Source organism: Rhipicephalus sanguineus, chromosome 1, assembly GCF_013339695.2.
Source record: "Rhipicephalus sanguineus isolate Rsan-2018 chromosome 1, BIME_Rsan_1.4, whole genome shotgun sequence".
NCBI lineage: Eukaryota > Metazoa > Arthropoda > Arachnida > Ixodida > Ixodidae > Rhipicephalus > Rhipicephalus sanguineus.
The window spans coordinates 88,893,514-88,908,233 of NC_051176.1; the positions used below are offsets into that span (position 1 = coordinate 88,893,514).

At 43.7% G+C, this 14,720-nt stretch overlaps 1 protein-coding gene across 1 annotated transcript in view; it reads left to right on the plus strand.

Moving 5' to 3' along the window:
* Positions 1-11,747: 11,747 nt before the first annotated feature.
* The window catches only part of LOC119393687 (cytochrome P450 4V2), a 174,188-nt gene continuing 171,215 nt past the window's right edge, over positions 11,748-14,720 (plus strand). The window contains exon 1 of the mRNA XM_049415066.1: positions 11,748-12,124. Coding sequence (XP_049271023.1) covers positions 11,884-12,124 — 241 coding nt within the window. The 5' untranslated portion in view covers positions 11,748-11,883. The remainder of the gene's footprint in view (positions 12,125-14,720) is intronic.

Genomic DNA, 14,720 nt, shown 5'->3' on the forward strand with positions numbered 1-14,720 from the left:
CCGACATCTTTTAGCTTTTTGTAAATGTTCGGTAAAACTAACCGCCATTGAATGTGTACACACGATTTTTCTATAGCTGATGAAAGGCTGTAAAATGCTATTGAATTTTCCCAATTCTCTGACCAGAAGAATAGTTTAACAAAGGTTTTACTGACATCAGGGTGAATTTACGGCAAGCAGTTTGGGGCTAAACTTTAACGACAGATAAGGAAAATGAATGCAATCTTCTTTCATGAACTCAAAAGTACACTTTAGACCAAAACCATTTCCTTTGATAATTTTTACAGCATGCACCATTTTTCGAAATACAGAGTCATCAACTAAAACTAACTGATCGTCTACAAATCGACACTTTGTTCATAATATCTGAAAGATCGGTTGCTAGAGCTTGATCTACTTTGCTTAAAATGATATCACTAAGTGCCGGAGCCGCATTCGAACCCATACAAACTCCGGACTTTTGCTAGGATGTTTCTCTGTTAAAGCCTACGGAAGTCGTATTCAAGTAGAATTAAAACAGTTCGGGAATTGTTTTTGGAGAGAAAAAAAAAAGCGATTGCGCATACCAGTCGTTATACTAAAAAAATGATGTCGCGTGTGAATCCGCGAGTCCTGTACATGACATGCATGTCATTATTTCCATTTTACGTGTCGTTCATGTTCGTTATACGTTCATAATATGCCCAACAGTTTTGGTATACATTAAGTGAACGAAACGGCTGTGGCAGCACCAATACCGGGTCATACAAATCGTGAAGCACATGACATGCATGTCATGATTGTCATCTCACGACCTGCCATTCATGTGCGTTGTAGGCTGATGTCATGCCAACCAATTTTGGTATATATACATCAAGTTAACGAAACGGCCGCAGGAGCACCATGTCCGTGTCATTTAAATCATGACGTACATGACGTGCATGGGCACGTACATGACGGGCCCTTTTAAAGTTGACTCGGCGTCTCAGCCCTGCGAAACTGGATGCCCAGCTCAGCTGTGGAAAACCACCACTACAGCTGCTGAGGGAGCTTTTCATTAAACGTACAAACGCAATTGTGGTCCATGAAACGAAAAAAAAAAAAAAAAACAGGCGCTAACGTCTGATGGTACAAAAATACATGTCACGTAGTGGTGATGTCGCATTTGACATGATGACATAACGTGAACATGTCATGTGTTACGTGATTGCGTCATCATGTCAAGGTTTACGTGATGACACATCGTGACAAGTATATCACCTGATCACGCCATGTGATGACGTCATCGTCACATGGTGACATCATCTGACAACACTGTGCGCTTCGCGCTTCTATAAACTGTCTTGGGATCGACACATTTTTCCGTGAGGAGCACGACACCGCGAAAGAATCCAGAACTGCAGCCTAAATGATTCGCTGTCAAAGATGTCTGAGTTATCAGTGTTGTCTTCTACATTACCACATTTGTGGAGGAGCGAGAGTGAGAGAAAGAACGCCAAAGAAGGACGTAGGAGGAGCGCTTTTCCTCTGACTTCGTGGACTCACTTAGGGGGCACACTTGCTGGAATGCAGTCGTGGTGAAATCAACTCTACAGAGAGAAAACGACAAGACAGCTAACCTGCGTCATGTTTTAGTTTGGCTTGCGCAAAGGAAGAAACGCGAAGAAGTGAGGGCAAAGAAAGTTACAAATTGCAAAACCGGTAATGCAAAGCGGATGGTTCTACCTATACGAGATTGAAGTAGTTGCAACAAAGCCCCTTCGTGCCACTGACGTCACGACCGTAGCTTTCTTTTTGTAGCTCCCCGTTATTAACAGCAAAAGGAGTCAGTACAGGGAAAACGCCGTAGTCAAGAGCCTTCTCGCAGCCAGATTTTGTGCCTTTTTAGCCGTCACCATATAGCCTTACGGGCTCCCCAGCGACGCAACACCTTGCTTTACTTTTTATTTCTTTTCTCGCTCATCTGCGCATATGCAGGCGCGAAGGAACAGGCTTTCTTGAGACATACTAAGCGCCCCCCCACATGTTAACGTTATAAAGCTAGATGCCCCTGCGCCTTGCGCGGGACAAATCTTGCTTAAACGTTTCCGTACGAACTACACCTGCGGCAATGATCGCGTTCATGGATCTCGCGTCTGTCGTTGCGCCTCCGTCTACAATGGTCGCGTCGCGCGCGCTGACGTGGGCAATAGCATTACTTTTCGTAGTATGGCTTTCCAAGAAGTGGTGCCTGCGATGGATTCGAACTTGGATGAGGATGAAGTCATTGCCGGGACCTTCGGACTGGATACCGTTCTGGTTTCTGGCCAGCGTATTGTGGAGCAATAGGAGACAGCTGGACAAAGGGAGCTTCACAGGAGGTAAGGCTCTCGGCTAAGGGCAGAACTACACCATAGCGCGGTGTTTCGAGGAAAATCTGTAACTGTCCTTACACTTCGTTCACTTTGCTGCCGCTGTAGAGGCGCTGGTGAACAGGCTGCACGTAGGAGCAAAATGGAGAGCCCATTGTCAATGAGTAACTCAGTGAACACGGCTCATTGGCATGCACGGTTGCTGCGATGTGGCCGGGGCATGATAAAAGCGACAATGAAATGACGCGCACCCTTGTTTTACATATGTGCTTGCGCAAGCAATGAAAACGAAGGAGCGAGAGCGCCGCGGTGCGAGCGAGATCAGGAAGTACATGTTCTGTATTGTTCTCACGCCTCTCGCCATTGCAAGTATCGTATGTTACACAAGGGTGGATGAAGAACGTCAACGACATCCTCACGTCGCATGGAAAAAACACGAATAGCATTGCTTCGCCCATAGCCATATATATATATATATATATATATATATATATATATATATATATATATATATATATATATATATATATATAAGGCACGCCTTGAAAAACAGTGAGCGCACCTGAAAATTTATTTGCAGAAACACGCACGCCAAGTGGAAGCTAGGTACAGCACTTGATGTAAGGCTTGGCGAGGTGGCTGACATTCGTATTAAAAGGTAGCGCAGCAGGGACTAGAACACAATGCTAACAAGCACACTGCACATGCGCTGTTCTGAGAAGGTGCCGTGCGCCTGTCCTGCGTACTTGGCCTATGGCTGTTCTCTCGACCCTGCCGCGCTGCTTATTAAAACACATTAAGCATCGTTACGAAACGCGCAAACCACTTTCACCGTTTGTAGTTACCGGGGCTTGCTATCTTACATGTGCATTTTATTTACTTCTATGACCGATTTCAGACTTCGTAATCAGGCCTCTGATACAAGCATGCGCTGGGATCAAATGTAGAGTTTAGCTATAACCAGTCCTATGGCTTTTGTCTGCGTGTGTCCCATTGTGTCTGTGAAGCTGTGCGCGGGCTTCATTCACGCTCTTATCCAACTCCACTGTAAATTTTGCGAAGCTGTGGCGCAGCCCATTAGCGGACTACAGTGTGCTACGCCGTTACTCAGCGTGTTGCTTGATGTCGCGTGGCTTGTTTCAGCTGGCTGCGATGACTGAGAATTCCTGCAAAGGCAGGATGGGCAAAGCAATTTTCGTGTTCTTAGATATAGGTCAATATTGGTGCACGCTGAAGGGTCCCGGACGGTCGAACTTGTGGTCGTCCGAATGTGTGTGGATAAAAAGATGGTATGCGAAGGTCTAAAAAAAAAAAGGCATGACACGAAGAGGTTGTTGAGTTACTTTAGAATGCTTGCTCGGTACTTGACAGACTCATTGATGTTTGTGCCAGCTTGCCGGACATTTTTTAGGCTTCTTCCGGAACCGTGTCGCACTGTTTCACTGGTTACTGTGCTTCGTAAACCAAGGCTTACGAAAAGCCTTGGATTAATTTTTGTTTATCGTGACACGGTGGCGGCAGATCGCCGTCGCATACATAAGCGATGCTTTCGCAAGTCGATCGCGCCGTGCAAACATATTCGCTCGTCTGGTATGGCGTCTGAATGCAGGTCGACAGATATATATTTGCATACAGCCACGATGTACTGGCTGATCTTTTTTCTTATGGGATAAACACTGCGATGTCGAAAGAAAAGTGACGTTGGGAAGAAACCGGCGTGTTTGCGTCGGTGTTTAACGGCTGGCCTCCCGGTAAGAAGTTCGTAGGGAAATAAACAACTATGTCATAACTAGACAACCATGCTGATGCGGACTATTTGCACCACCAACAGGGGTGCCGCCTAATGTCAGAACTTAAATAAATAAATAAATAAATAAATAGATAAATAAATAAATATACGTACAACAGTTCTTTTATAACATCTTATACAACTGGTTCATGCGAAGAGACACAAAGGTATTTGTGCACAAAGGTCATAAGAAGGAACTGTTGTACCGTACAACGGCCATAAAATGACGGCGCCCATTATATGCCCTCTGACGTAGGCCGGTCCACCGGCCGCAACTTTAGGAAAAAATTATCAGTTCTTTTTGTTTGTTAATTGTTCTTCACTTGCAAATATTTCTTGGGGTTCAACGGGAATACTTCTCCCGACTGTATATATCTTCACACTAGCTGGTAAGAAGTCGCGACAGCTTAAAACTCAGCATTTCTTTTAACCTCGTCATGTGTGCGAAGGTTAGCAGGCTGTGTTGAAACGACAAGTTTTGAACTCACCGAACACAAGAAGAAGAAATAAACTTTATTGAGCAGAATGCACCCGCAGTCTTGGTTTTGGTGACCTCAGTTGGCAGCTAGGAGTAACTGGACTCAGGCGGCGTCTTCCGCTTGCCGGGCGGCCCAGAGCTGGACTATATGTTCTTTCTTAAATTTTATTTTTAGCCTAATAACCAAGTCGAAAGGGGTAGCCGTTGCCAAGAAATAGCGACGACTTCTTCATTCCTATTTATTTCAATAAAAAGTACTTCTTACTTCAGAAAGAATTAACAGATAAGCATCATCACACATCGCAAGCAAAGAATGAGCGGCTCACTTGTGTATGCCAGACGACTTGCCGTTTTCCCTGACGAGATGGTGCTGCGAGGCGCGGCTCCATTGAAACTTAGTCGCTTCGTCACGGGCTTTTCCGTCTGACGCAACAGAGCAGCCGCTTTTTATGTGCTGCCGGCACGCTGGGACCTTGTAGTTCGGTGATGAATGCGTCAAATTAGGTGCGACCTTTTTAACAAGAAAGTGGTTTATGCCGGGGTCCACCAAGACTTTCATGACGTATTTCCGCCACGGAAATACGTCAGCAAAGCGAACACCATCAGACGTCAAAGAAAAAAAAGCATAAGAAAAGTTTCCGTTCACAAGAGTCGAACCCACAACCTTCCGGTCCGCGCCGACGGCTGGCGGGCGTTTAGCCCACTGAGCTACCGGCGAACACATAACAGAGGCTACATGAACGCGCCTTTTATCTTTGCCACTTTACTCTCGCAGTGCTCTTGGATGGATAGATGCTATGAGCGTCCCCTTATAACGGGGCGGTGACATGCGTGCCACCAGGCTCGAAAGAAAAAAAAAGAAGAAAAAAAGACTTCGTTGCCTCCGCAATTAGCTGTGGCAACGCGCCGTTGCTACGACCGTCCCATTTGGCGTATTCTCCATAGGAAAATTGTAATTTCGTCAACGCATTAACAAAAGCCTCGCTCATAACATCTATCCATATGGAAAAATAGCTCTCCGACGCTCGCGTGGCTGTCGCACCACGTTCCCCGCTCGCCCTGTGAGAATTAACGGCCAGGCTAGAGGGAAGACACGGCGCTCGTCGCGTTTCTCTTCGCGTTTCACGACGCTTTGAAGGAGTGCATATCGAGTATCAGTGTTTAATAATGTGCTTATTGATGCCATCCTTGCGCGCGATTCAACATATGCGGTGTCCAGGTATATCTTGAAATTTCAGCTACCGCAAGGGTTAAATCATGACTTTGACGTTAGTCGTCGGTACGGAGATGTGCCACTAGGCGTCAACGTGAATGCGTCCACATCAAGCGGTGCTATATCTGCCAAACAACAATAGACATTGTACACGCTCTCATGTACCAATGCCCTATAAACATTCAACTACTTCTGTGACAGCACGTTTCGCTATCTTGTTATACCGATTCATACGACGGAGGGATTAGTCATCTTTTTAGTCAGTGTGAGGACCCCATAAATTGTGGCGCACGACAACCTTTCCACATATACAAGTGCCATCATGTTTATAAATTTTGTAAATAGAAAGGTTTATTAACAAATTTTTGTGAATTAGCCTTTGTGAAGTTCTTTATCAGCGGCAAAGTATGCCCGCGTCGACAAATACGGCAGGTGCCTTAATTACGGTCGTAGCCTTTCAATAAAAAAGCTGTAATGGCTGAAAAGCAGCCGGCGTGTGTGAGTGTATATACAGGGTGTTTTTTTCTTTTAGAAAATACAGATTTTTAATAAAACTCCCGTGACAGTCACGCTCCTGTCGTTTTTGCACACGTATCACAAATCACAAAGGTTCACGTAGTTCGAGGTATTCCTCATCAAATTTCAAGGACGAAATCGCGACTGCGCACACGAAGCGCGACAACTCTGCTACGTCAGACCGGAATTGCCCGTTACAGGGAAGTGACGACACTTGAATCGAGGCGCGCCGAAGTAGAATCTGATCAGCAAAATTGGCAAGCGTTCTTGCTAAAGGGACACTAAATAGAAAAAAAAACCAGTTTTCTCTTAGCGTCCCTTTAAGTCAGTAAAGCTGCTTCAAATGTCCAGTCCATAACGGCGTCGTGCATCGACTCGCCTCGTGTTTAACTCGGGGTCCGATGCAAGCCGTTCACGTCTAACCTCAGCTTCTCTCACTCGAGGCCTTGAATCTCCTGCCCTCCGCTTGAGCTTGGCTTCGGCATCTCTTGCGCGCTCTTCTGAATCAAAACGACCTCGACATGCATCGTTCACGCGCCAATTCCAGTTGACGGCCACCTGTTTAGACTTCTTTTTACATAACCAGGTGACGGGAGGCATGGCTTGCTGGCGTTGTGCGTGCACAGTTGCTATTTATTGGTTCCTCAGGCGCGCATTTCAAAGGGGTCATCGATCAGTGCGGTATGCCGCATTTTCACCTCTACCCACCGTGTGTGGAACCAATCCAAGATACATATCGCCTTCTGATGTTCGCTGGATCGTCGGGTGACGTACAAAGCTCTAAATGAAATTTTGTTTCTCATAAACTAGCAAACATGCCGACAACTATTGTACCATATAGCTCAAGCAGATGTTTTTGATAACCCAGTTGCTACTAATATGAGTGCAGTTACTAATATGTATGACGCTTTTCAAATTAATTTTTGTCTTGATGGTAACGTCACCTTATCACCCGCAGGGAACTCTTACTATGTCACCATGTCACCAATTTCAATTCATCCTTCTGGTATTGCTCAATTAATAAACAACATTCCCGTTCACTCTTCTCCCGGTCATGGTAATATTTGTACCAAATTATTGAAAAGTACGGTTACCTGGTGTTCAATGATGGAAACTTCTGAACGGCCTTTAGATACATCTGCCATTCCTTCGGAGTGAGAAATATAAGAATGTGGTTCCAATCTATAAGTCAGGAAATGAATACTCTACGACTAACTATCACCCAATTGCTCTTACAAGCACTTCCTGCAAGTTATTAGAACATGTAATTTTGACTAACGTGGTCAAGTTTCTTTAGTGAAAATCCTTTTTTTTTACTCCCGCACAGCATGGTTTTCGTGAGTCATTTTCATGCGAGACACAGCTCATATTCTTCGCGCACAAATTATATCACATTTTCGACCGTTCGTCATGTGCTGATTGCATCTTTTTTAGATTTCAGTAACGCCTTCGACAAAGTGTCATCGACTGCTATTATACAAATCGAGCGTACTAAAACTGGACATTAATTTACTCAATTGGATTGAGTGTTTTCTACGTAATCGTCAACAATATGTTACAGCTAACAGTCATAGCTCGTCAACTTCTGCGGTACACTCGGGTGTGCCACAGGGATTGGTCCTCGGACCACTTCTGTTATTAATTCATGTTGACGACCTCCCTTCCTCAATTTCTTTTAACATTCACTTTTTTGCTGATGATTGCGTCATTTTTGATGGAATAATCGACGATAGTGACAGTTCATGCCCCCAATCTGATCTGAACACAATTGTCGCTTGGTGCAGCACATGACGAATGGTTTTAAACATTAGCAGATGTAAAGTAGTGCGTGTTACTAGAAGTTAATTCTAACAGCCCGTTAACATGTTATCTTAAGTGTCCCTCTCGATTCTGTCAATTCTTATGAATACTTAGGCATCCGTATCACGTCTAACCTATTTTTGGCACTTCACATTCAGTGCGTCACTAGCAGTGCTGGGCAGTATCGAAGATATATGCATCTTAGATACTATCTTAGATACTCTATGGGTATCTTGTATCTGTATCGCGATGCGTCTCGAAAGACGAGTATCTGTATCTGTATTTTCGATACATTCGAAAATGTATCGTGTATCTTAACATACAAGATACTTCTATCGCAACACAACCGTGCGACACAATATTCACTGGCCAAGCTCCGCTTCTCAAGGTGGTACTGTTGCCACTAAGCCATCTGAATAAGTCTGAGGGCAGTGATGTTATTTTATTTTTACGCCAGAGTCAACCAGTGAGGGTAGACAATCAGAAGACAAGCGCGCGGACGTCTACGCCCAGCACACGTACCATTTGTTTTGTCGATTTCTTTTCTTTTTAGTTGCGCCAATGCCGCGACACTTGCTCTTAGCCACTGTCCTGCGCCGCGTACTCCATTGCGTGCGGCGTCTATCGCGCAAATTCTGATGTTGTTACAGTGTCGTTATTGAAGATTCTCTTGAGTCTTGCTCCGTAACGAAATGTGATGCGTGCAAGAATGGGGTTGCTTTGCGTCGCGTGGATTTTACATATCAGCGATTAGAAGGATCTCGTGCATGTAATTTTGACTTGCATGCATTGAATTAACTTATATGTAAATAAGATTCTAACAACTTAAGCACCACTGGTATAGATGCTAGATCTAATAGAGGAAGCGTTTACCTAACAGAAAATAACGTGGCGTACCATATTTTTCACTTCCATCTACATTTATTCAAATAATTTATGAAATCATAATTTGATTATTAGCACAAGTGCTTTCTTAGCTGTCATTTTGCATCACATACCTTACCTAGGTCTCTGCACTGTTTTTCTGGTCTGGTCACTGCAGTGTATGTCTTTTGTAACGTGCTCCCAAAATAAGATTTCTGCTTTTCTTCTGTCTGCTTTATTTCTACTACTCTTTACACATATGCACGTTGCCAAGGTGATCTTGAAAGCAATTATATAATTATGTAGGCGTGCCTTGAGTATAGAGTACAAAATATTCTGCTTACCGCTTAATAAAATAACGAAATTGAGTTTGCATTATAATAATGGGAATTATTAGGTGCCACCTTAAAGATGTTAGGAAGGGGATTCGAGAAACGTTGTTGTACGGAATGCTCCGTTTTACTCATCAGCGTCTCAACGAGCCGTTTCAGGCAATGTTCTATAGGCAATGAGTTTTCTATTGTCTCAACAGGTAAGTTGACAATACTTCATGCTCATAGCTATTAAGGGCGCCGTCTGTATTGTGTTTGTGTACTCATTCAATGTGAATGTTTGATAAACAACCACCTCTATATTTTATTTATATTCATTTTCCTGTTTTAGGCCTTAAATATTTTTTGTATTACTAATCGCTACGTAATGGGAGCTATAAGCGGCAATAGCGCGAATAGCAGCGGTGTCCTGCGACGCTTTACGCAACTATACAATACGTCGGAGACATTTCTGTGTTGCACATGTTCTCTCATTGAACAAAAACGGCTAAAAGATTGCACGTTAGTGAGTGTATCAACAAAGAATCCCTCACGCCAGCAGCTAAGTAGAACGTGGAAATTCATTGTTGTTTTACGTCATCTACTTATACACCAGGGGTCTCAAACTCAGCTTATAGCCGGCGGGCCGCAGTCGCGAAATTTAGCTCTAAGGGCCGGGACAGTGAAGATGGTGGGGTCGGAGAGAGTTTGAACAAAATGACGTTGCCATTTGAAAGGAAGCCTCTCCCATATCTCATATACAGGTCATTTCTGAAGGGGATTTGGAATCAGGATTCGAGAAAGATCAATGCCGATGTATACAAGGAGTGAAATCTGAACGCGGATTGAAATATAGAGTTTTTGTTGCATGGTTATGTTTCAGCACATGGTGACCACATGTTACTCACGAAAGAAATGCTTGAGACCAGTCATGTCTGTGTACCTCACGAACATACTTATTTAGAAAATAAAAACAAATGGGACGGAGACGGTCATGTGTGCCGGCCGGGCTCCTAGCCAACGGTCTCAAACGCCGTATACGCCATGCGCCCCCCCCCCCCTCCCCCCCAAAAACAGTCTGCCAGCGTTGTTGCTGCTGTACACCTTTCCGGATATACGTTATTGTGCAAACAAGGTAAAAGTTCACACCGGTATTTGCGCCGTCGTGCGAAGGCTTCTTATTGACGTTATTGTGAATATATGGCAACGCGCTAGCTGGTCGGCAAGTTCAACAGCGACTCCCATCAATTGCAAAAATGACGAGCAAGAACCGCTATCAGCGAAGTGTATAAAGAGTTGTCCTGTGAAGAAGCTAAAACAAGCCCCAATAAGTTGTTTTGGAAGGCAACTAATGTACTTTGAGCAAGAAGGGCAAAAGTTTTGAGATACTAACAGACATTTCATTCATGTGAAACAAAATAGGTGACAGTTAAGAAATTTTCAACACGACATTTTCGTGTATAGGCGTTTGCTGCTACATTATATGGATCCATAACAAATTTGAGAATGTATCGAAGTATCTTAAGATACAATTGCCAAGTATCGTATCCGATACATTTATTGTGGCAGTATCTTGTATCTGTATCTCCAATACTTCTTGCCTCAGTATCTTGTATCGTATCGCGATACAATTTCAAAGTATCTTTGCCCAGCCCTGGGACTCACTAGTAACGCCAATCGTATCTCAGGCTACATGCAGTGTAACTTCTCGAAAGGACCATCAATACAGCAATTTCTTCCGTAGAAAACTTACACACACACACACACACACACACACACACACACACACACACACACACACACACACACACACACACACACACACACACACACACACACACACACACACACACACACACACACACACACACACACACACACACACACACACACACACACACACACACACACACACACACACACACACACACACACACACACACACACACACACACACACACACACACACACACACACACACACACACACACACACACACACAGGAGCCTTCCGGACACGCAAGACAACGGAGAGAACGGACATTCTCGTTCGATCACACATTATCATTGAAGAATGTTTGTTGAGTGCTTTTAGAAGAGCTATATAGTTTGGTACTGAAGATGTCACTGAAGTACTGAAGAGATGAACTATTTGCCGTTCCAATAAGTCAATCAGCTTGAGATTTTGTTTTCTTTGTGCGCCCAGTAACCTCACTTCTCCTACAGACGCTCTGCACACACAGCACCCTCTTCACGCAAGCTTTCTTTTTTTCTTTATTGTTTTTGTTCTTTTGTTCGGCGGACTCGCATTCGCTGACATACGCGGACGTCATACAATATACGAGACAAGGCACAGTCCACAGGCGGCCTCAGATAGTAGTGCTGAGTTTACAAGTAGCATCCCCTTTAACATCTTTCTGTTTTTTTTCTAGTCTATCATTGAACGGAGTGATTGTGCAAGAGGAACGACGACATTTTTTGTGCTCACTGGGCGCTCGGGGCACGGCGTTAAAAGGCTGGAGGCGGCCACCTCGAGCAATAAAAAGACGCCTTTTCAGCGTCGCCTGTATCCCGCACGTGGCGATGCTTGCGCTATCTGACCTTGATCCTGTCGCGGAGTTTGGCGCGTCGAAAGCGTTCACGTGGGCCGCAGGACTGCTGATAGTGGTGTGCCTTCTCAGGACTCGTTATGTATCGCGATGGCTGCGGATATGGCTGGCGCTGAAGCCACTGCCGGGACCCTGGGATTTGATACCGCATTGGCCTTCGATGTGTGTGCTCTGGAACAATCGGAAATGGCTGGGGCCGGAAAACTACACGGCGGGTGAGTTTCGAGCGAGATGGGAGACGCGTGGTGGCCTGGGTTCGTGTGTGTATTGACGCTTTCGGACGCGGCTGGTGGTTAAAGTGCCACTTTCCGGCACAACTCGGCTTGATAAAGCATGTAAATAATGTCAGAATCGGCTAAAGTCGGCTTTCGGTTCGGTGTTAAAACGCGGTAGAGCTGTACACTGCTTTAACGCGGCGGGAATTGTATGGATGTACGCTCGCTGCCATGAGATTATTATTATTTTTGCTTGATTTACGACTTAAAATAATAGTTTTCTTGTATTTATCCCATGTTAGTTTATCTCATTAGATAGTTTATTGCATTAGATATGTCTCTGACCATGAGTATTTGCCATGCAATTTAGATAGTATCATGCACTGGTGTGTTAGGTGGCGTATGTCTCTGAACCCTATAGTAAGTGTCAATGCGTCTCCTTCACTCGTAAACACGATCCATACCTGTTTGATTACACATTAGACTCTGTCCAGCTAGCGCGAGTAACTGATTATAAATACCTTGGTGTTCATTTTTGATCAAATCTTACTTGGACTAAACAAGTTGAGTATGTCACAGCGAAATCCTGTAGAATGTTAAATTTTGTCAAACGAAACTTCCGTTTAGCTACTTCTAAAGTTAGAGAATTACTTTATTTTTCAAACGTCAGACCTATATTAGAGTATGCATGTGCGGCTTGGGACCCGCAAAGTAAAACTCTATCTAATATGCTCGAGCTGGTACAAAACCATGCCGCCCGTTTTGTCAGTTCTGAGACTTCACGTTTAGTGTTAGTGGAATAAAGGATAGCTTGGGGTGGGAATTACTAAGTACACGTAGAAAAAACATTAGATTAGAAATGCTTTTCAAAATCTTTCACGGCTTGGTTAAAATAGATAAAGAATCTTACATTTTACCTCCCCATTTCTTGTCTCAGAGAAGTGACTACTCTTTAAAAATCAAAGAAACTTTTCGCAGAACAAATGTATACCTACACTCGTTTTTTCCGCACACAATCTCCCAGTGGAACCAGTTTCCACAGGAGATTGTTGACTGTCGCACTGAAACATCGTTCAGAGACATACTGTTGCACTCATAGCTACCCTCTTTTATTTTTCTGTTTTTGTGGTAATCTCGTCTTCATAGTTATCTCTTTATGTAAACATATGTTACCCTGTGTATTCCCCCTGCAATAATGCCTTCGGGCGCTGCAGGTACTTCAAATAAATAAATATATAAATAAAATATAGAACCGTTTGGTTGAGTTTCTGTTAAGACGTTCTATACAGAACGTACTTGAAAAAAAGTACACAATTTCTTCTTTAATTAAATGTGTCTAAGGGGGTTTGGTGCCTAGGTGTGGCTCCGGCTACTCCTCCTCTATTGCATAATAGTTCGCATCGTGAAGTTGTCAATAACTATAAAACATTACAAAATGCGCACATGAATGGACATTCACATTCATAATACCGGTACAACAATATTGTTGTCGACGCAACAAGATGGTTCACACGTCATAAATGTTCACACACCCGAACCGTCCACGCTTTGCAGAAAAATTCATCAAGGGGATCACACAACAGTCATTGAGAGTTTTTGAAAAAATAATCTGTCCAGTAATCGAGCTGAAGGACTACAGTTATGCTATCTGTCAAAATCTTTTCAAAATAATCTGTGACAGATAGCGTAACTGTCGTCCTTCAGCTTGATTACTCAACGTGGTGGACAATACTTGCACGATAAATTGAAAGGGATGATCGGCTAAGCAACTGAAATTGAATAATTCATTTAAGTAATTATTAACGTCGTAATGCGTGCTGACATTGCCGAAATGTAGCCGCTCAGTTTGCAGCGCTAATCCACTTCGAATATAAAGTGAGGGTCCAGATTTTCGGATATTGGCCTTGAAACTTGCGGTAAAAAGTGCTGTGTTATCCCAATTATACACATACATATTTACCAAAGCACTGTTTTGTGCATCGAAGTAACTAGAGTGCCCATGTATTTCGTCGTAGTGAATGTCTAGAAACTTATATCACCTAGAAAACTGCTTCAAAGTGAATACACCCTGCGAACTCACCGGTTACAATGAGACTCATACTCTCAGTGTAACCGGTGGTTGGTAGTTGGTATCGCATTTTTCATAACGTAAAGACGAAAGACGAAGCGAGTATCACACAGCAAGAGCGCTTCGGTTGTACGATACAATCTTCTTCTATAGTCTTTCCTGCGGTTAAAATCTGTAAAAAAAACACAAAAGCTTCGAATTCTAAGCTGCAGTACGTGCCGCAAAACCATTAATGAAAAATATAATTAGTGAAATTCAGTTCACTAGCCGATTCTGTATTTGCAATTTTTCGCGCAGTTAGTGCGTGCGCCGCTTGGAGTAATCGCTCAGCGACTACTGTTATGTTAACGTTAAAGAACCCCAGGTGGTCGAAATTTCCGGAACCCTCCAGTACGGCGTCTCTCATAATCATATCGTGGTTTTGGGACGTTAAACTCCAGATATTATTTTACAGTTATGCTGTATGGGGGTGAATGTTCCGTGTTGTCTAAAAAGATGACGAACACCTGGTATATGGGGCACGAGGGA